This window comes from Spea bombifrons, chromosome 6, assembly GCF_027358695.1.
Source record: "Spea bombifrons isolate aSpeBom1 chromosome 6, aSpeBom1.2.pri, whole genome shotgun sequence".
In the NCBI taxonomy this organism is placed as follows: Eukaryota; Metazoa; Chordata; class Amphibia; order Anura; family Pelobatidae; genus Spea; species Spea bombifrons.
Window position 1 is genome coordinate 4,051,306 of NC_071092.1, and position 22,242 is coordinate 4,073,547.

Below are 22,242 nucleotides of genomic sequence, written 5' to 3' on the forward strand. Positions count from 1 at the left end.
ATATATATGCCCATTGCTAAAATGAATCATTATATTTCATTTTAGACCATTATTATTATACTTCCCAGGCACTGTCCCAAATCTTTGGTAAATATGGCACTTTTAGAACTAAATCCATAGACCATAAACAGAATTGTTCGTCATGCCTTCTGCTTATTTTCTGTGCGTCAAATTAGTATGATCCCAAAGTGAAGTTACAGAAAGATAAGGCACTGATGTTTTCAACAGCCTTGTTGCCATAGCAGCATAAAAACACCTTAAACGCTTCCGCGTTCTTTTTGCTATTACGTCACAGTTTTAAGGGAGCAGAGATATTACTGACAGCGAAATTCAGGAGATAAACACCGATCCGTTCTATCGGTTACTACAATGTGATATTCCGATGGCTCGATGACTAGCAAAAGTGTTATACATAGGGCAAAAAAGGAAATACACAACTGCCAAAAAAGTCCTATTTACACGGCCATTATTCTACACCGGATAATGATGTCATTTGGGAAAACATAACCACAGGATTCAATAATGGGAGCTTAATCCCAAGACCCACAAGAGCGTCTGAACTCTATAGACGGAATATATATGGACTTCGTGTCATAAATAATTACATGATAAATTCAGATGTGAAAGCATTTGGGAAACAATAGTAATAATAATATTAATCTAAACGGGGAAAATATATATAAAAAAAACATAATTATATACAGTCAACTATCACACTGCAACTTAGGAAGACTTATTTTAACACTGCTGGGAGCATCCCTACAGCAAATCAATCTCAGATGGAGGTTTTTTTTCTGGAATCTTATAAAAAATGTTGTGATTAAATAAAAATAGCATCATTACATATACCTGTAGGAGATAAATCAAAAAGCTAGTACAACTTAATAACAAGCTGTATAAAAAAATTGGGGTCAGTAATTATGGTTTTATGATTTAACTAAAAATTAAATTATAGAAATATCATTTTAAAATGGAAAAAAAATTATAAAGTGTAAATTTATTTATAATCCCTACACTAGTCATACCTAGGAATGTCACAGGATAGGCTTCACAGAGCTGTCCCTCTACTGGGGGAGTGGCTTCATGAGGAGGTGGGGCTAGCCACATACGGAGGCGGGTTTAGCCAGACGTATTTAAATGGCCATGACGTAGAAGGGGAAGTAGGCAGGAAGTGGGCGTGGCCAAATGCCTCTCCCCTACCTCGAGAAAGAAGAAACTGACCCGGAGACCCAGGGAATCGGTTCTTCACCTGGAGACTCCAAGTTAAACCCTGAGAGCCGCCACGTATGTAAATGGCACTTATCATATATCGAAAATGAACTGTACACTGTATATATCAACAATTATATTATATATTAACCCCTTAAGGACAATGGGGGTCCCTAAACCCTTTAAGGGGTTAAATAAAGTATAGGCTCCAAATATCGAAAGCTCAGGTTAAACCTATTGAATATGAACAAGCAAATCCAATTTTCTCGAGGTATAGGAAAATGCCCTCGTTCGGTTTAGATGATGTCATACATACCTTTGTAGTTTTAATTTTGTTTCCACTGCTGCAGGACCAGCCCGTGAGGTCCGGTAAAACCTTGCAATCTTCCCCCTCCATACAAGGGTTCATTTGACACCACCATTTATGAACTACAATCGATGCTAGAAAAGAAAGGAGAATAATTGTGGCATTCGATGGAATAGTCTGCAACGTCCGTGTTTATGAAAAATAAAATACAAGTAAAATTGAATATTTTTTTTTGTGAAAGCTAGAATCACTATAATTATCGTGTTATTTAAATAGCAGCAATAGATCTGCCTATAGTGAGTGTATTCAGGCGTAGCTTCTACACAGCAGAAAATTACATGACACATCACGTTTTTATACCAAATAATTAGCAGTTCAAAGCCAGGTGCCAAAGTATGAAACTGATGGTTGACCACCAGCATCGCTGACATGGTATAATTTTAATAACTTTCCCAATAAAACAGAAAATAATTCCCTCTTCTAATCTACATACGCAAAAAATCTCTTATACTGGCAAAGCAAAAAATGGAATTCAATAGTTATTTTGGGATATTTTTAGTGGGAAACATATCGATGTTCCCTAAAATGCGAAATACCCAAATTCTTCACTTTTGTTTTCTTGAGATCACTCATTGAGTGACTTGAAGGAGGCTGCAGAGAATCATCGGTACTGTAAGGACAGATTAAACGAGTGTTGAAGAGATCTGGAAGAAATGGACCCTTGGTCAACACTGTTGATGGGAAGCCCAAAGCATACCGGGGGACCTCTTTAGGTTCGGATGTCCAGAGATCTCCATCTTCTAGGGGAGTGTTTTTTTTGTGAAGAGGTGGTGCTAGCTTTATTATGGGGTGTGGCTAGGCCCAGAAGTGGGTGGGGAATGGGTGAGGCCAAACAAAGATCTCTTGCCCATAGAAAGAAGAAACTGACCCAGAGAACAAGGAGAATGTCCAGGTATGGCCCAGAAACAGAGGTTGCGCAACACATGATTATGTGAACGGTAATCTGGTCAACCCTATAAGAAAATCTCCTCTTGGGCCTTGAAAACAAAGGTGAACGGATACAGAACTCAATGCCACTCTGGACCACATCCATTGTACGGGAAACTCTTCCTTTAATGCAAAGTCCCTCTGGAGTTCACCTGGCCTAGCTTGAGAAGGAACATGGGTTAGAAGTAATTCTCGAACGACTTCCCCCTGTGTATCTTTAGCCTGATCCACTTTAATGAGGATGCTCCTCAACTTGAAGCAGCAAACGGTTACCATTTCTCTTAAACATTGTTACATTACAGAGAAACGTCGCAAAGGCTGCATGATATTAATGGCAAACCGATCAAGAAGCCTAACAACCAACGTCCCTTCATGAAGGAATATAAAAAAATCACGCAAGAAACAGTCAGATATAGTAAAGAAAAAAACAGTAGTATCTCTTTAAACGACTCCCGTGCCTTTGGTATTTAAACATTCCGTTGTAATTGTTTATGTCCTCTTTAAGTTAGACACATTGTTGACAATATTCTGTATAAATAGCTTTTTTTTCAATGATAAACCCAGAACAAGCAGTGAACCAACATCTGTTTCCATATTTGTTCATAACACTAACAGTTGGAAATCATTTAAATCTGTCCTGCTTATGAATTCTCCTATAGTGTAGATAAAATCAGAAGAACAAGCAAATGATACAAGCTGACGTATATGAAGAGTGTTTCATAAAGCAGAATATTATGATTTTATGAGATGCGGTGGATCAATGGGATATTATGCTGAACATAATGAAGCCAAAAAAGCAAACACATCTCACATTTAATCATAAGAGACGTGATAGATCTCCTACTGTATCTCCAACAACTCTACTGGAAGACTTTTCCACTAATCTGCAGTCCGCCTGTAGATAATTCGTAATGTCATTGAGTAGAATGGTTTAGCGCAGAGCCCGTAATAAATGAAAGAATGAATAAGGAATTTTTTTTTTCATTTTTTAACATTAAATTAATACAGACATTAAAAAAAATGCAGTTGACTTGAATACACTGCGGTGACGCCCTCCCCGATCCTCCAATCAACAAAGAGGACGTCGCCGAAAGCGCCGACTGAGGGCAGAATGAACAAGTGAACAAGAATGAGAGTGTGAGAGAGTGAATGGCAGTGGTAGAGAGTGAGTGAATGTGGGCACCAGGCAATGAATTTGGTTCCTAAATTAAAAATGCCCTCTGATTTTCAGCAGAACCGCATGGGCAGGGAACTAAATTTGTTACCCGAAAACAAATGGGTGCAACTAAATTTGTCCGGACCGTTTTTGGCCCGTTTGCACCTGTCTATTAAATCATTTACATTTCTTCAAGGGTTCCTTAACAGATTGAATTATACATTATACAGGGCTAGCTGGAGAAATGGGACAGTGTTGGGCGTTCATAATTAAGAGCGAAGTGAAAGCACAACTCCTTGTCTGTGTGGAGATTACAGAATAGTCCTGGAATACATCTAAAACTATAAAAAAGGAGAGAAAATAAAGAAATAAAATCAGTTGAAGATATTTTCAGGAATGATTTTGACATTGCTAAAAGGTTCCATTAAAAGTAAAACTATTACAGAAATGAGTAGAGAATGAAAATGGGCATAATGGCCCTTTTAACCCCTTAAGGACAATGGGCGGTCCCTAAACCCATTGAAAACAATGCATTTTGAGCCCGTACATGTACGGCCTTTGTCATTAAGGGGTTAAAAAATATATTTTTAATCTTTTTTAAGTAATTAAACAAAATTCAAGTCATTACTAAGTCCGGGATCCGGGAAGAAATATTTCATCTAAGCATGAGAGACAAATAATAATAAAAAAAGCAACAAAAGTTATTAAAATACCTTTACAATTGCTACACTTTTACAAAATATTAACATAGAACTTTGTTCTGCTCCGCTGATTAATGTAAAGTTTTCTTTTAGCGACAGCTTTCCTATAAAATGTGGGTTTTTCTTGCATTCCACCAGAGAACACTAAGTAATCTGAATTAAAACATGGTGCTTGACAAATGCAAAACACATATCGGCATTTAATTTATGACGGTGTCACGCCGGAAAAAAAAAATGCGCAAGAAATAATTGAAAGCATCCATGAATTAAAACACATTTCTGGAAACCTCATTCATAGATGATTTAAAATCCTGTTAAGAAAATGAACATGGAAGAAAGATGAATTGCCTTGTTTTATAATGGAACAGATTGAAAAGCAACAGGAAACATCATTAATAGATATATATAACACAGTGCAATGAAGCACAAGGTAAAGAAATTCATTTATTGCGGTAGATGGTGTTACGGGGTCGGAAAAGGAGAATATTTTGTACAAAAAAAAAAAGATGCAATTATTTGTGTGTCATTTCTCTAAAAAATCTGAAAGAACTAAATAGGTCAAAACATATTAACTTCCTATTTTGGTAAAATCATTAATTTCCATGCAAATAAAGCGCCCTCTACTGGTCACTGCTGTGAAAGCGTTTTAAAAAATGTGATATCTATTCAATTATTATGGACGGTAAAAAAAATTTAATGGCTAAAAGTTGTTCATACATGAAAAAAAACTTTCAAAAGTGTGTATAAAAAAAATGCTTGCAAAGAAACATAGAATTTGCCGGCAGATCAGCCCCATTCGGCACTTAATCAGTCGTTGGTCTCGTCAGGAGCCGTATGTCTGTCCCATGCATGTTTAATACCCTCACTGTATTACCCTCTACCACTTTTTCAGTGAGGTTGTACCACTTATCTACCACTCTCTTAAAAAAAAAGTAAAAATTAAACTGAGCTAACTAATTGCATGCTGGAGGACGAGCATTCGATGTGCTTACTAAGTATCTCCAGAGCTAATGTCTACGGTGGGATATTGAGAAGACACAGCTGCTGACTTTCAAGAATCTTAATTTCCTTCAAGGGATACGTATTAAATGTTATCATTTCTTAATGTTACTAGATTATCTCCACTGGTTACAAAACAAGGTCATGGGAAACCTCTGGAAGGAATGTTCTGATTGATCTCCTGCCCTGACCTTAGCCCTGATTTAGCAAGGAGCTGAATAAAGAAACCGTCCACTTTCCCAAACTGATAGGTAAGCCTTAGACATTCCAGATAAATAGGCAAAGAGAAAGATTTCTAAGACACAATGGACTCTTCAAGATACATTCAAGATAAATGAACGAAAAAGTTCACTTTAGGGTACAGCTTCTCTGTGTTTAAGGCTGGTTTGATGAGTTACTGTAGAGCAGGGGTGTCCAACCTGCGGCCCTCCAGCTGCTGCAGGACTACATCTCCCATGTTCCTCGGCCAGCCCCTTATCTGAAAGAGCATTATGGGAAATGTAGTCCTGCAGCAGCTGGAGGCCCGGACGTTGGACACCCCTGCTGTAGAGGGTTCCAACTAAATTTGTCATAGAGGACAAATTGTTTAATGCTGTTTGTTTGGTAGACTGTATGGTAGAAACCAAACTATTAAGGTCAAGTAGAAAAAAATGGATTAAGAGTTTCATTCAATGGGAATATGAAATAAATGTCGATGGATGAAATCAACCCATCATCCGTCTTCCAATATTAAATAAACCTTTTCCTTATAGACCCTTCTCATGATGCACATTTTGAACTGAAAACTCCAACTATAAGCCAATAAAAAGCCCATCTAGATGTATTTATAGATCCATATGACATGTCCAAAAGTTGGGTCAATGTGTCTTTGGGTACATGTAAGTGACATATATTCCTTAAATTCCCTGTGCTGTTGAAAACATTCATATCATTCACATTTATACGGCCAAAAAGAACAATATCTTCTATATGATCTGATGCATTCTCGCTTAAATGCTAGTCTGGGAATATGAAAAGGTCCCGGACTCCCGGAGCCTTCAGTCTGTCTACGTATGGGCAGCTAATCAAAAATGGCGTTTCTGTCTTTCTTATGTGATTGGTTACATGGAGTTCTAATCTACAACAATTCCATCAACTTATTTTCTAAATTATATAAATACAGGACTGTCTTTGTCTTTAAAAATAATGAAGCCCTTGTGGGCTTCCATCTCTCCATCCCAAACGCTACTCCCTTCTAAATCCCTTCTCCCTTCTAAATACTGCTGGCAGTAGGGATATGATGTCATATCTCAGCTCAGATGGGGTTGATGGTGGCTGTTGATGGCACCCAAGGGATATCTGCTGCGGACGTCTAAGGCAGCCCTGGGTAACAGCCAGTTGCTCCATTTGATCCGTGTTAATGATAGCTCTAGCTGGAGAAATGAATAATGCGCAGAAAAACCTTAATCAAATACTGGAGGAAGGGTATTTTGTATTTGATCCTGTTTGAAGGTATTAAGTACCTTCTGAGCTGATGTCTAACGTGGAACAGAGCAGATAGTCACGGGTGCCGACAATAAATGAAGCTGCCATGCATCATTTTTTTTATTTCTTCAACAGACCCATGATTCAGTTAAGAATACGGAAATCATAGGCTTGTTGGTTGTTGGGGACTTCAGACTTCACAATATTGCGTCTGACAAGTCTCTGATGGCAGGAGATTATATCCATTTTACAAATGAGATGATTCATCGTGATGAGCCATCGTGCGGTTCTCGAGTCATCGATTGTCTCAACCCGTTAGGATTTGTTCCGCAATTATGACTTCATGCTTACAATATTAAATCTGAATGTGAGAGTCTATATTGGGACCTGGGGAACCTTTCTTTTTTTCCATGGTTGAGTTTCCCCCAAATATATTGCAGAGGTTTCTGTCCAGTTTCTCATTAGTCAACGATCCTGGTGGAGTTACCAGAGAAGATGACGAAAAGCCAATGTTTTTTCATATTTTTCCCAGCTCTAGTGATGAGACCAACCAGTAGGTCTCCGGGACATCAGGAGAAGACTTAAATATACACGATTATATTTAAAATTCAGCCCAGGGTTCCAAAATTAAACGTTGCCGCTTGTTTGTAGAAGCTATCTACAGAAGGCTTGCAAATTTCCATTAATGTTTCATAATCCCAGAACTTTTACTCCTCCAATTTTAAAAAAAAATTCTACCGTTCTCAGTTGAACTATAAAAACAAAGATTAAATCTCGATGGTTTGACAAAGCTTTGATTTAATAGAAGCCTTCATGAACCACAGATATCTCATGCTTAAATTCCCAGTTATGAAAAAGCACTGTCTTTCTTATTCCCCATATTTTTCTAAATTTGTCACATTTATCTTGTATTTTAAACCAAAAGACTTCCCGTAGAATCCGAACAGAGACGGAGAGTATAATTTGAGCTCCGAGTGTCTGCTTTGACAAAATAAATTAGCGGCGTAGCGAACCAGATATTAATCTTTTTTTTTTTCCGTCTCGAAGATGTTTCATGATATGTATCTGAAGCTTTATATTTTGATAAATGTCTACAATATTTTTTTCTCTTTCATAAGATACGAGATTCTCCTGTTCACGGTTTGTAGGCTTTAAACGAGGATGATTCAGCAGGACAAGTTCTTCGTTGAGTTAAACATTCTTCTGTGATTTATATTTAGCCTTACCGGACTTAAATGATACTAGATACCATAAACATTTCTGAGAGTTTAAATCAAGTGTTATTAGGGGCTTTCCATAAAATATAACAACAAAATGAGGGCTATCCATGCAAATTAGGAATATAAGAAGTAAAAACCACAAATATACTAAATGCACGCAAACATAGACATTCATGCTGAGGGACATATAGTTATTATACTCTACTGGTTCTTTCTAAGTAATATTTAGGGGTGAAAGTACTTATTCGACTTATGAAACTAATCATAGTAAAAATAAAAAGTTACATTTAGTAAAATTTAGGCTTTAGTAAAATTAGGAAGTCTCGCTCTGTAAGCAGGGCATGCTCTGATACACATAGCAGGTTGGTGTCATCTTACCTTCTACACAAGAAGGCTGAGCCCTTGTGGTACCTGCGACCTGTCCAGGGAAGCAGGAGCACTTCACGGTTTGGGACCTTTCTTCGATTCTGTTTTTATTACAACATCGGTGAACTGCGACAACCTCGCACGTTCCTTGTTTGACCTGGTAATGCCCTGCGCAGAAGTAAAGAATGAAACGATTAACGGTGGCTTCTTCGATCCATGGCAAGTCAAAAAACAAAGACAAGATGTTGTATGATGTATCAGGTTGGACCTTGTAAAAATTACCTTAAAGAAGGACAAATACCTTATAAGAGGTAGAGAGACGAGCAGATGCATTGATACGGTTATTTGATATGTTGTGTATGTGTAAGAATTAGTAACATTAAATCACAGAGCCTCCATTTCAGCAGACCTATGTAAGGAGGAATACATTCTGTTCTCCCCTTCCAGGGATGGTCCGGCCGCTACCCTTTAAAGACAGGAAGTTGTCAGGGAGTACACAGGAAGTTGTCAGGGGTAGGCGTGGCCTAGACGCTGCTCCCCTGCCTGGAGAAAGAAGAAATTGACTCGGAGACCCAGGGAAGCAGGGTTTCACCCAGAGACTCTTGGTCAAGCGTGGAAAGCACACAAATCTTATCTTCTCGTGTATAGACATACTATTCTTATTATTATAAAGTTTTGTTTTTTTTTCTCCATTATTTCAATTTTATTATTATTAACAATAATCATTATTAGATTTTATTTATATGGAGTCAACAATTTCAGCAGCCCTTCTTATAGTCCATACATTCAAAGGGGTCTGACAAAACCAGACTATGATGAACCGATTGATTAGGGCCCGGCGCGCACGTTTACAATCTAATGCAATGAAACCATAATATTCTAATATCTCTAATAAACCTCGTGTCACGTCGGTACCAGAATTCTTCCCGTCCTTTTCTAGGCTTTCAGAATTTTGTGAATTAGGTTGGATTAGGACTCAAATCATTTTGATTTTTTTTTTTATTGTAATTATAATCAGGTGGATAAATTATCCGGACAGAGTTATAATTCCCTCTGGTGCTTTGTGTGGTTTCTAACAAGTAAAACATATTTGTTGGTTACGGTATCTCAGATTCCAAGCGGATTAAAGCATTTTTTGCCCCCCCCCCCCGAGTCAGTATATTTCATACATTTCTTGCACGGTAATCTAACCTGACCGCCGTAGAAAAAGCCATTTCATTTGCAATGCCAAACATAAACAGCTCCGCAGCAATGTAACAAGCATCTGTTCCCTTTCAAAGGATCGCTTTTATTCCCCGGCATAAATCTGACTTTGAGGATGCCTGAAATATTACCGTGTGCATGTTCTCATTAATAATTTTTTATGTTTAGTGTATAGGACTCGATTTGGTACAGTTGCTTAGCAACCTGAAAACGCCGCATGGATAAGCGTGCGTGCGCAAAGTAATAAATGTGGAGCAGTCACTAAATCTGAACACATTTTTGTCTAAATTTTGGTCCATTAGTTTTCAGATAAAAAAAATTGTTTCCTGCCCTTTCGGGTGAAATTCAGTGGACTTTTTTCACTCTGAAACAAAATTTGTTGTCACTCAGTCTCACTCACACTTTCTCACTCTCTCTTACTCATTTTCTTTCACTCTCTCTTAAACTCTCCCAACTGCTTCTCCTTCTCCCTTTCTCTGTCTCCTCCTCTGCTTCTCCTTCTCCTCCTCCACTTCTCCGTCTTCTCCTCCACTTCTCCGTCTTCTCCTCCTTTTCTCCGTCTTCTCCTCCACTTCTCCATCTCCTTCTCCGCCCTCTGCTTCTCCTTCTCCGCTTTTCCTGCTCCGTTGATCCGTCTGAATTATTCTCTCTTGATCCAAGTACTTCTGCAACAGGGTGGAGCCTCCAAATACCTCTCCCTGATTGGAGGAGTGGGAGGGAGGATGTCCCTATGCTATATGTGGAGGCTCCGCCCTGTTACGGAAGTACTTGGAAGAGGAGAGAATAGTTGAGAAGGAGAAATGGAGCAGGTAAAGCAAACCATCGGAGAAGGAGAAGTAGACCTGCGGAGAAAGAGAAATGGAGAAGGAGAAGCGGAGAAGAAACAAAGAAGAAGCGGTTGTCAAAGAAGGCAGAGAAAGTTTGAGAGTTGAAAGAGAGAGAGAGAGAGAAAAATTCATTTCAGTCAAAAAGTCTGAGCCCCCTCCTAATTTTTGGACATTCATATGAATTAACGAATTTCAAAAAATGTGTTAAAATGAAAATTTGAACAATTTTGAATTCCATCATTTCAACCTGAAAACAATAGAATGTTCCTGCTGTTCTCTGGATCCACATTTAAAGCAGTTCTGTATTATTAATCATTATTATATGTTTATAAATTTGTTCTATTTAATCATTTCAATGATGCCATCATTTTTTGCAAAAATGTGTAAAAAGCGGTTCCTAAAGTTAAAGTTAAAGAAGAAAGAAATTGCTAACCGTTGTAAAAGTGGAAGAAGACATCTTATGGATATTCTTAACTTTGGTTTCTCTTGCCACATAAAGGGTTTGGGAAGACGTAAGAAATATCGGGAAACATGCGTGGTAGTTTTTTTCTCCTTGATTACGGTGAAAAATATATGTTTTGTTGATTTATTTTTTCAGTCAAACATTTTTATCCAAAGCATTTCATAAAATCCACAGTCTGGTGCCATCGAGAAGCCATCACTCCTAGTTATGAGAATGCAAAATCATTTGACATTGTTCAGTGTAGCTGAAAGTTTATCTAAGAATTCCTCATTCTAATAACAGCTGGAAATATTATCTGTGTCCACATTCATTCGCAGAGGCAGGAGTATGAGACATTTGGGATAGAGAACAGAGGATTTGTTTAAACAACAAACCACAAACCTGCAGTAATATTGTATCTTAGGAGGCTTTGCAGGCCATGTGCTATATACAGTAATAATAACCCCCCCAGCACTGTATACAGTAACAACCCCCCAGTGCAGTATACCGCAATAACCCCCCAGCACTGTATACAATAATGTCCATCAGTATTGACAAAAACAAAAAAAAAATGTCAGTCATGTGATATTTTGGGTGACTTTCCCGGCCGAAACACAACACTGAGCTGATGCTTTATGGCGATGCTAATGAAGTCCGTTCCTCCATAGAATTTCGTTATTCAGAGAGTCAGAATGGTTGATAAAAGACAAATGAATGACTGATTAAGGTCTTTACAGCAGGAAAAACGGGAAGACTAGATGGGGCCGAATGGGGCCGATCTGCCGGCAAATTCTGTTTTTGTTTATTATAAGACACATTATAATCAATACGTTCAAAGATTCAGGTTCACTTTAAAATCAAGTTGACGAAAGTTCAGAACAAACACAAAAACTGGTCATTCATCAGCCAGCTCTCACCTAACAGAAAAAATTAACTGTATCAACTCATGACTGTTCTGACTAACGGAACCGAAAGACTCTGACGGTGAAGAAATAAGCATGAAAGGTGTAAAAACAAGTTATCACACGCTGTCGCTGATTCAGGTATAAGCGATTCAATGATTGAGTTTTGGGTAAAAAAAAATGTTTTAATTTTCTTCACTAAATATACCGTGGCGTGTGAATCTTTGGCATTTTGGATGATGACTCTCAAGACACCCAGCAAAAGCCTCTTCTGGTTTTAGACAAGATCCTAGTCAATACATTCTGCCACCGAGACAATGCTATGGAATACAACCCTCATTATGCTCAGCCACTCAATTAACCCCAGGGATTGTAGAGATAGGGCTTGAGCATTTAGCCCCCCCCCACCATTTTAAAGTAAGATTGATGTGAGTAGTAGTCCATTAGCAGTCACGGGACTGTAACTGGCCAGCGAATGCATATATGTATTTGTAAATCTGAAATAAATGGACAGTGAGTATCGCGCATGGTGTATTAATGAGGTATCTGAAGAGTGAAATAAAACTATGACCTTCAAAGCTCCGTGGAATCAGCTGGCTCTGCAGACATGAATCATGTAGCACGGTAATACACTCTATCCTTTGGTGAGAGGTCACATCCATATGGAGATTGGAGTCTCCTGGAGTATGTAGTCTAGGTGACCCGAGATCAGATAGAAGCAACGAGACATTGCCACGGAAGAAAGCATTGAATGTGAGCGGTCGATAAATCAAAACACAATGACAGCGGAGAGGTGCCATAAACACTGAAAAGAGCGCTCAAGATTATAAAAAATAGAACTGAAAAGGTCTGTGTTCTTTTATGATCAGAAGGAATTGGCCACCCCATTAAGGAGGCAGTCGGAGATCACTTCTTGGTTTACTCGTTGGACCAGACATGGACTGGCCATCTGGGACACCTGGCAGACAGTGCCACACACTCACCCGATCTGCTACTCCAGCGTGAGATCAAGTGCTGGGACATGTGGCCAGTGGCTGGATACTCTTTGTGAGTATAAAAACAGGGTGTGCGGCCACTCATATCCAGCCGTTGGTCACACATGTCATCAGGTGGCCACTTGCCTTAAAGTGCCAGGGCAGCCCCGTCATCGCCAATCCTCCCATGATTGGAACAACAGACATCTGTGCAACAAAGGCAAAAGGGCCCCCTCTAATTCTACCCCTAGAACTCTAACCCAGCGAATCTGTGGGGCAATTTGAAGAGCGATGAAGGCTACTAATTGCCACAAAAAATTAAAGTCCAAGAACAGCAAAAAAAAATAAAAAGAAATAGAAAAAAATCCTAAACAGCACATCTCTTACTTAGGAATTTTATTGCAATTGATGTTAAAAAAATGTGTATTTAGGTTAATATCTACGTGTTTATTATATATAGTTGAATTTTACATCTGACCATATATTGTCCTGGACACAACTATTTAGACCCAAAGCAGGACATGTACATGAAGAGGGGGACCCCCACATTTACACCTTGCAAGGGGACCCCAGAATTTTGAGTTAAGCCATTGCATAGGGCAATAGGACTATCCGCGGCTTATGTGTATGAATGACAAGCGGCAGAAAGGATGCGGTGGTCTCCTCGCCGCCAGCCGCACGCGGGAAATAATTATCGGGCTTATCTGTCATTTGTACACAGAAATATAATGCTGGGGGTTTGTCCTTTATGACTGCGATACGCCAACATGTTATTATCAAATCTACAATGGATTCTTAATATCTGTAATGAAATCTGTAGAGGAGAATATTAAAGTTCATTCAATATGCACTCAGGACGACGAGAGAGAAAAAAAAATAATATATATCAGAGCTAATATTTCTTTTCGTATGGTTCACCCGGGCACTTCTAAAGACCCATCACGACCATGCCATTTATTGCTGAGCACACACTTGAAACATCATGAAACATTATTTTATTGGTTTATGACATACTGTGAACATTAGTTCAGCTTCTGGCACTTCTCTGAACTGTCTGGTGGAATTACTGCGGTCCTGCCTTATAGATACCATCTAAATGCTCAGTGGCACGGAGGCGATTTCTTTTTCGTATAGATCAAGCTACCTGTGTTTGGTGGAAAAGAACGTATTATATACTTATTTAACCCTGGTGATTATATGCACATGGCCGACATAGAACCATGAACAAACTTCCCTTTGTCTGTGTTACATTTTTGTCTATGGTTTTCCGCTCTGCCCGCAATATTTTGTTTTAATTTTACTACAAAAATAGAATATTAGAATTCTACGGACATTTTCCTTGGAACCCAAAGACAATACCTACCATAGGCGACTGTCTCCACCCCATGAAATAATAAATATGATATATTTTAATGAAGATGGCCTTATTTACATGAGTGGGTAATATTTCCCCACAGATAGGTCCACGGAGAAGTGAAGGAACTCTCCTTTTTTCTCCTAGGATCTGTCTGCATTATTCTGGCCACTTGGAGTAACTTGCGCAACACGGAAGAGGGTGGGATAATGCAGGGAAGAGTTGGGAGCAGCAGAGAGCTGGGAAAAGAAGAAGGAGAAGAACAAAAAGAGGGAGAAGAACAAGTAGAGGAGCTATAGAGAAGGAGACAGAGAAGAAGCAGTTGTTGGAGAAGGTAGAGAGACATTGAGAATAAGGGAATGAGAAGAGGGTGTGAGCGAGTGAATGAGAGTGAGTGACATTAAATTTCATCTCTGAGTCTAAAAGTAGACTAGAATAGAATACAAAATGAAAAATTTCCCCCGAAGAGTTTCTGGTCCATGTGCACAAGTCTTTTTTCCCCAAGTACCTGGTGCATTTTCGGGTTACGTTCTTCCATTTCTAAATGTCCACTTTCACAAAAGTGCTACTTGTGAATTTAATTTAATTCTGTTTATTTAATATGTTTTTTTACACCAAATTCATAGTCGATCCTTCGAATGAATAAATTAAGAGCAAAGTCCCCATCAAACCTTTCATTTTTTGTATGAAATCTACAAAAAAAAACCCTTGGAGCTCTAAACACATTAACCCTTTTGACAGTTAACTTAGGTTAGCGTTTTTTTTTTTTGTTTTTTTTTAACTTTTCACATTCTAACGTTTTCACGCTAGGAATAAAACTAATCACCGCTATTCGAATCTGGAGAAATGACAAGAAATAAACATGGTAAAGTATGTTTTGCTGTGATAAGCAAGACTGTGTTTAAGATTAATTTTTTCCTCTTCATTTCAGATCAGTGACAGATCAGCAGATGGCCCGAGGTGGTCATAAATATGTAAGAACCGAGAGTGGCTTTGGTTGAAATGCATCCAGGAGATGTCTGTTTTTTGAACGCGATCGTGGCCGTCAATGTTTCCTCTTTGCGCTATTCTTTGACGCCGTTTTAAATGCATATTGTTTTTTTTTTTTCAAAGCTAGACTTTATTTTTTTGCAAAACTCAATTTTTTAAAAAAAAAATCTCAAAAAAATGATCACCCCAAACCTTCCATTCAGAAGAGGCAATTTGTTAAGCCAGAGGAGAGCCGCTAAACTAATTTCCATCTAAGTAGCTTAGTTATGATTTTAATTAGGGCAATCAGCATAATGTGTTACCCTAGAAACCTGGCATATGTGTGTCCATCTAGACCGGATCAAGCAGAAACCGAATGCCAGAGATTACTGGAATTTGTAATTAATCTTAAAGGGGGGGGGGTTAAATCGGAAAAATAAAAAAAATAAAAAGAAGTATATTGTGTCTATTTTTAATAATAAGTGTTACAGCCCGCAATAATCATAAAGCGTGGTCATTTTACAATTTCGGAAATGTATTTGTGTTAAAATAATTGCTTTATCTGGTTCTCCTTGCCTACTGTATTATATTTTGTATCTAAAAAGTAGAATATTTTTGAGAGGAATCAACAAAGGCTGTACAGGGGGAGACGCTTTTATTATCAAAGCTCATTGTCTAATATTAGAATTACTTGAATTCTTGAAGAGCTTGAAGCTGGACATGGTCGATCAACATGGTATGGTTGTCTTCCCAAGCCGCCCAATGCCTTCTTGTATCATCCATGGGAATCCAGATTAAGTCTTGCAATTGAGAAGCAAACGATTTGCCACCATTGTTAAGGTCTGGGGTTACTCCTGGAGATTGATATAAAATGTTATACCCTGGCAACCTATGTCTCGTTAGGAGACAAGAAAAAGGAGAGTCATCTTATAGAAGACACAGGTCTCCATGGAACTCCATTAAAAAACAGTAACTAAGATCCAACTTTGGGAAGAGGGCGGTGGGCCCACTTTTATGATACCCCATTAATGGGAATGAAGCAACTGGCCTTCTATGATATCCCAGTGGTTTATTGGGTGTTCCTAATGCCAATTTGAACATGTACCAGTCCAGGTCCAGTTGTGTGCATGATCTGACTCTTGTTCTGCCCTCTTTTTGCCAACTTCTTGTTACATAAGTATTACTTTTAGAGAATGGAGTTCTAGCAGTAGCCTTTGTCAAGCCTAAAATGTAAAATCAACCCCAGAATCCATATACAAACTTTACTATATGCATATTGTCTTCACCAGATGGCCATGATGTTTAGCTCAAAATATAGTTAAGCTTTAACTGTTTATTCACTTAATATATTGATAACAAGTGGATAATTTGTCCCATTTAATAAGGGGATCAGCAGAAGAACTGTTGGTGCTAAGCCAATGAGTGAACATACCACGTGAACCCTGCTTCTTGCCCCCACAATGGCCATTGATGGAATAAGGTTGGGTTCCGAGCGGAATCGATTTCCGTGCTGTGTCTTAAGCAATGGCTTATTACCCAACTTTAGAAGGCTTTGAGCAAACCTCTAAAGGAAGTGAGACAAGTTGTCAGAAGCCATGTTCTCCAGGAATCCATCTACATTAAGAGGGTAGCTACTGTTGTCTTGCAATAACGGGGAGACCCTGTCTGAACTTAGTCAACTGATTCCTTAACTTATGATCCGACGCATGAACGGCTTATCATTTTTCACTTCCGTTACGATGCGTTGTTCTAGAAGAACCTTATATCTCTGAAGAGAAATGCAAGTCAATGAAATAAGGCCGTTGCCCCTTAATCTTCTTCTCTGAGTCACGAACATCATATTATTTCTCCGTAGTTTCACATTGAATGCTTCTCTTTTTTTCAAATGACAAGCAAATGACTTCTTAGAATCGAGATACTGAAATTAATAACTTTTCAAAGCACCTGTCACCATTCATCTGATCATGTGTGAATTCCCCGGCACCGTCCCCTATCTGCTATTATCACTCTGGGAAGGAAGGTAAGTGAAGATTAACCAAGTGAAAACAGCCTTGAAGCCTCATGGAGAATCATTAGTGAAGTGGCACAAAATACGTACCATATGGTATTTTATGAAAATGTGTGGTCTCGGACTGATGGAACCCTTTCGACGACCTATTAAATATTTACAATAAACTTTATATTTATCATGCAATAAATCTAATCTATATCAAGCTCCCACAGATGATACATTATCTATGGACGCAGCCACCCCATGGTCCTCGTTCAGTACAAAGATGGTCCTCTTTTATTCTTTGTTTTTGAAAAAGTATGGTTCTGGTCATTTTTATTTTTTATATTTTTAGAAACATATGTCAGGTTTAATTGGTAAAACATAATTGTATGCTTGTTAAAGGATAAAAGAGGGACAGCACCATCAAGGTTATGTCTGACATAAGTTCTAGCTTACGGCCGGCCTCTCAACTGGGTGGATATTTTACCTTTTATTAAGGAAACCATGCCATATTAATATAATATAAAATATTTCTCCCAAAACACACACTGTGACTTTATGAGATATGATATACATATATATGATATACTCAGCTATCATTTTTGGTGAAGGAGGAGTTAAGCTCATGGAAATACTGTATATCTACCCAAAATAAACTGACGCTACATCAATGTATACATTAGAGGTAATTTGTAGAATATATGACCGCGCACGGGTCGAATGGGGAGCCTCCAGACGTATCGGGTTATCAATATTTGCAAATGATCATTAGCGGATGATTTTCAGCCACATTTAACGTTGAAATTCTCCTTGGATCTGCAACTCAGTGGCGATCTGTAAATGTTGAGCTAACTAGCTGACTCGTTATGCCGTATGGATTGTCCACGCACCCAAAAACATGGGTCATCATCAGGGCTTCGCCTTGGCCCCATCAGCATTAAAGACCTCCAAACAAGGTGTATAAAATCTATTTTTTTCTAGCATTAAATCTCCAAAGTTGTAATTTAGAAGCTTTTAGCAGATGTTCTCCCCAACCTTTCATGTATACAACCAAAGATTCTGTGGCTGTGTACCAGCATTCTAAATTAGAATGTGAGAACTCACTGCAGCCAAAGAGAAAAAATATATTATTTTTCCAACTCTCATTGGCTATGCCAGGCTGGTCGTGGCTCACAGCTCAGAGGACAAGCCCAGCCAAATGCCCCAGTGATATAATGCCCCAGTTCATAATTCCAGTCCTGCCCGGCATCAGTAATGGTACCTAGGGTATTGAAATGGCCATGACACCCTAAAGTACGACGTTCCCTTTGCTCCTCTTGACGATCTTCCCTTGGGCTACACAATGTCCTTATCAACCCTCACCCATAGTGGCAACGTTTCCCTTGCTTTTATAAAGCTTCTTCTTCATCTGTGTGTCCCCTACACACCAAACACACACCAACACACTGACTCCATCAAAACCTACTCCAACACACACACCAAAATACCTCAAAAGGGTCATACCAAAAAAAAAAAAGACAACATTTCCATTACATCCTTTACACAGCAGGACCTGACCTTTAACGACCTTTAAAAGCATTCCTAAAAACTGGAGGCTTTTTTAATTTTTAAAAAAAAAAAAACTTGATATTTTGTCTGTTTGTTCTGTAAACTACTATCGCGTTTACGGCAACCAATATTTATAATATCGGACAGCTAAGCGTCCACAGACATCCGTGAGATTAGTTATTTTAAGAAAATAACGTGTACGAAGACATAATTTTTCCAACATCTAAACCTCCTCGCCCCGGGTCGCTTTATTATGTCACCTACAAGCTTTGTGACATTCCACTTAATCAAGGCAGCCAAAAGGCATTTGTACGTTGCTCATTTCGACTTAAATTGGATTCCATACGATTCCTCTCCGCAAGGTGCTGACTCCGGCAGTTTACCGGAACGTTTGCAAAAAGGGCAAGGGCATGCGGATAAAATGAAGTTACGGGTTAAGGTTCGACTTTGCACCGTAAGCGAGCGTAAGTGAGTGTTACAGCAAGATTTATTTATTGTGTAATTAAATAAATAGGGTGTGAGTGCGCGCGATAGCGAAGCATATTAATCTAAGCAAGCTACGATGAGCTTGAGTTTAAGGGTAAATCAATCATAATGATGCATGAGTGTTCCAGAAGCCTTAAAGGGACCATATATTGTATAAATGAATTAATTAATTTAAAAAGATCTGTTTTTATACCTAGGGATAAATCTCTGAGCCTCGGAAAATACCAGGACCTGAAGCAGGAACTCCCCCGGTCGCGGTCGCTGCCCTTGCTCTCCCGAGGACCATGATATGACATCATATCCTGGTGTCCTGTGTCACACGTCGTCATCGAACACATTCTATGGAGGCCGTGCCAGCGAAAAAATAGAGGTTAATTATGGTATTTAGGTGATCGATCACGACTCTATATTATTTTTTATCCCCAGAATAAAACCGAATTTAACCCCTTAATGACAAAGCCCGTACATGCACGGGCCCAAAATGCATCGTTTTCAATGGGTTTAGGGGCCGCCCATTGTCCTTAAGGGGTTAATAAACATTTTGTTTATTTCGAGATGTGTACTTTTTTGTGACATCACAAAGAATTACCGGCGGCTTTTGTCAAGAAACTGGTAACTTGCAAGAAATGCCGAAAATAATCTTTAAGCTCAATGAACAAAAAAAAAAAGGTCGACTTTTAAGCAAGATTCAAAGTATCTCACAATAATATCTGTATTTTCCCAGGCAATTCATTTTTTTTATTTTTTTTATTATTTATACATTCTTTACAGTTTCTGAACGCGACTTTCGCCTGCTGCGGAGAAAGGATATTGATTCTTTAGATAAAAAAAATATAAAAAAAACAAGTTTCAGTTGGAACAAAAACTGAAGTCCTTTAAATAAGGATGCTTTGGTCTTGTCTCGGTATGTCGCTTGCTTTAATTAGCTGAAACACGAAATGACAAATCAAAATGCAACACACTGCCTGAGATCAATGCAAAGTCCCAAATGCAAAAAGAAATTGTGTGATTTCTCTGCTAATTCTCCTGTTTTTCAATCTTCTTAGTAATCTCCAGGACGGCACACAGGAGACCAAGCAGGGAATGTCTCAAACAAAAAAGAGTCTCTTTGAAGAATTCTTTCTCGATATCAAATAAATGACAAGTGCCATTTTTATTGGCCGATATCCTGTCCCAGATGACCCACAAACCCACAATTCATAAAAAAATAATAGCTGTTTTCTGCCTTGATATTTAATGTTTGTTGTCACCACCACTGGCACTCAAAAACTTTCATGGTCTTTCCCCCCATGTTGAAGAGGACTCTCAGAGCTTGACACAAAGTCTTAAGATGAAACCCTACTTCCTGAGCCAGGAAGTTTTTCTCCAAACAAAGATATTGTGGCCACTCCCACTCTCCTCCCACTCCCCACCCACTAAATTCTATTTTGGACTAGCCCCGCCTAACCCAACCCATGCAAATGGTTAGCCCAACTTCCACGCATGGCTAACCCAACTCATTTGCTCAGCCCTACCACCTTCAACAAAGGGGAGAGCACTGAGTAGCCCACCCTGAGACGTTCTTAGATATGTCCATTAGCCAGAAATAGAAGGACTTGGTAGTTACAAAGTAATACAAAGTAATACAAAGTACTTCTCTTGGACAGCGACAAATATTTTATGGTTGCTTGGGCATTGAAAGTCCTCCAAAAAATATAACATTTTTTATGCGTCTTTACAAATTTTAAAATTTTTCCAATATTTTGAATATTTTTTTAATATCAAATTTCCCTTTGTCAACAAGTTTTCCCTGTACAAATTTCAGACATTGTGTTCGCGCTTCACACAGCTGGACTACAAGACATCGCATCCACCTCTTTACTCCACCGTCTCCTTTCTTGTAATTTAACGTCCGAAAGATGCCACGGCCTCGCTCAGAGTTACGACAAAAAAAGCCGGGGCAGATGAAAGATTTTCTTTCTCAAAGTATTTTTGACCCTTCCAGTCGTGTCCTTAAAACATTTAGTTCGGTCTCTTTGACGCAAATGCAGCCAATTCAGAGACTGCGACTGTAAATTAACTTGGTTTCCTTTACAGGGACCCACCAGTCAAACATAAGAAATAAAATATGAAGGTCGGATCGAGCTTTTCCAGCCAGTAATTATTGATGGGAAACGCAGGAGCCCCGAGAAAAAGCTCACTGTCTCAGTCCAACCATCATATGAAAGAATTTAACAACACGTATCCGCATTTAAATTGGGGCATACCAATAAATTTGATGCCATATTATATTTTTTATTAAAAAAAATAAAAAAAACATACATCCTGTGAGATTTAATGTAGAGTTTAATGAGATGCCCTGAACACCTTTGTACTTGTCTTGACTATTTTAAGCTATTTTATTAAATACGGCGATGTATTTATGCCGCGGTTCCCCCACAGCTACCTCCACAGTCGCCGACTAATCTACGAGGGCATATGACATCATATCCTGGCGTTCAGCTCAGAGGGACACGTGTCACAGTTCCCTCTGTGAATGGTTTATTGAGCAGCGTCACGTCGGGGATCCTGATGGCCCAATGGTGGCTGCTGTCCTCGAGACCCTTCGTCCTAATCCAGAATACATTACTGACTAAATAACTGTGGAATTATAAATATAATATTCAGTTATAATAGTCAGGGACTCCATTTTTTTATTGCGTGTTTATGGATTTTTTTTTGTTTAGGTGTAAATTGGGGGATGTATAAGATCTACTTGACCTTTGGTGAAGAGAGGCAAACATATTCTGCCCATAAATGAATAGAATTGAAGCATTCTTGGATACATATTGATTTTAACTAAAAAAAAATATTATTGATTGTTGTTAGTCTTTGGCACACAGAAAAAAAACGTCTTGTTATAGGAGAAACCCCGAATTTATGAATGAACTTGTCTCGGCTTCCAGGTATAGACGAACCCAATTAAAAGCCTTTGCGATGTCTAAGAGCCAGAACTAGAACAACGTAACGGTTTGTTATTATGTTGATTTATGTTCACAGCTAAAACCGGAGAGAGAATTCATTACCTACCTCTCTTCATACATAAACATTAATCTATATATACGGTTACTAACATTATTTTTTAACTGTATAATTCTGACATATTGAAAATCAAAG

At 38.6% G+C, this 22,242-nt stretch overlaps 1 protein-coding gene across 1 annotated transcript in view; it reads right to left on the reverse strand.

Annotated features, from left to right (window-relative positions):
- TAFA4 (TAFA chemokine like family member 4) overlaps positions 1-22,242 on the reverse strand; it is a 35,057-nt gene that overhangs the window by 2,065 nt on the left and 10,750 nt on the right. The window contains exons 3-4 of the mRNA XM_053469926.1: positions 8,422-8,577; positions 1,526-1,650 (exon numbers count right to left, since the gene is read on the reverse strand). Of these exons, the coding sequence (XP_053325901.1) occupies positions 1,526-1,650; positions 8,422-8,577 (281 nt within the window). The remainder of the gene's footprint in view (positions 1-1,525; positions 1,651-8,421; positions 8,578-22,242) is intronic.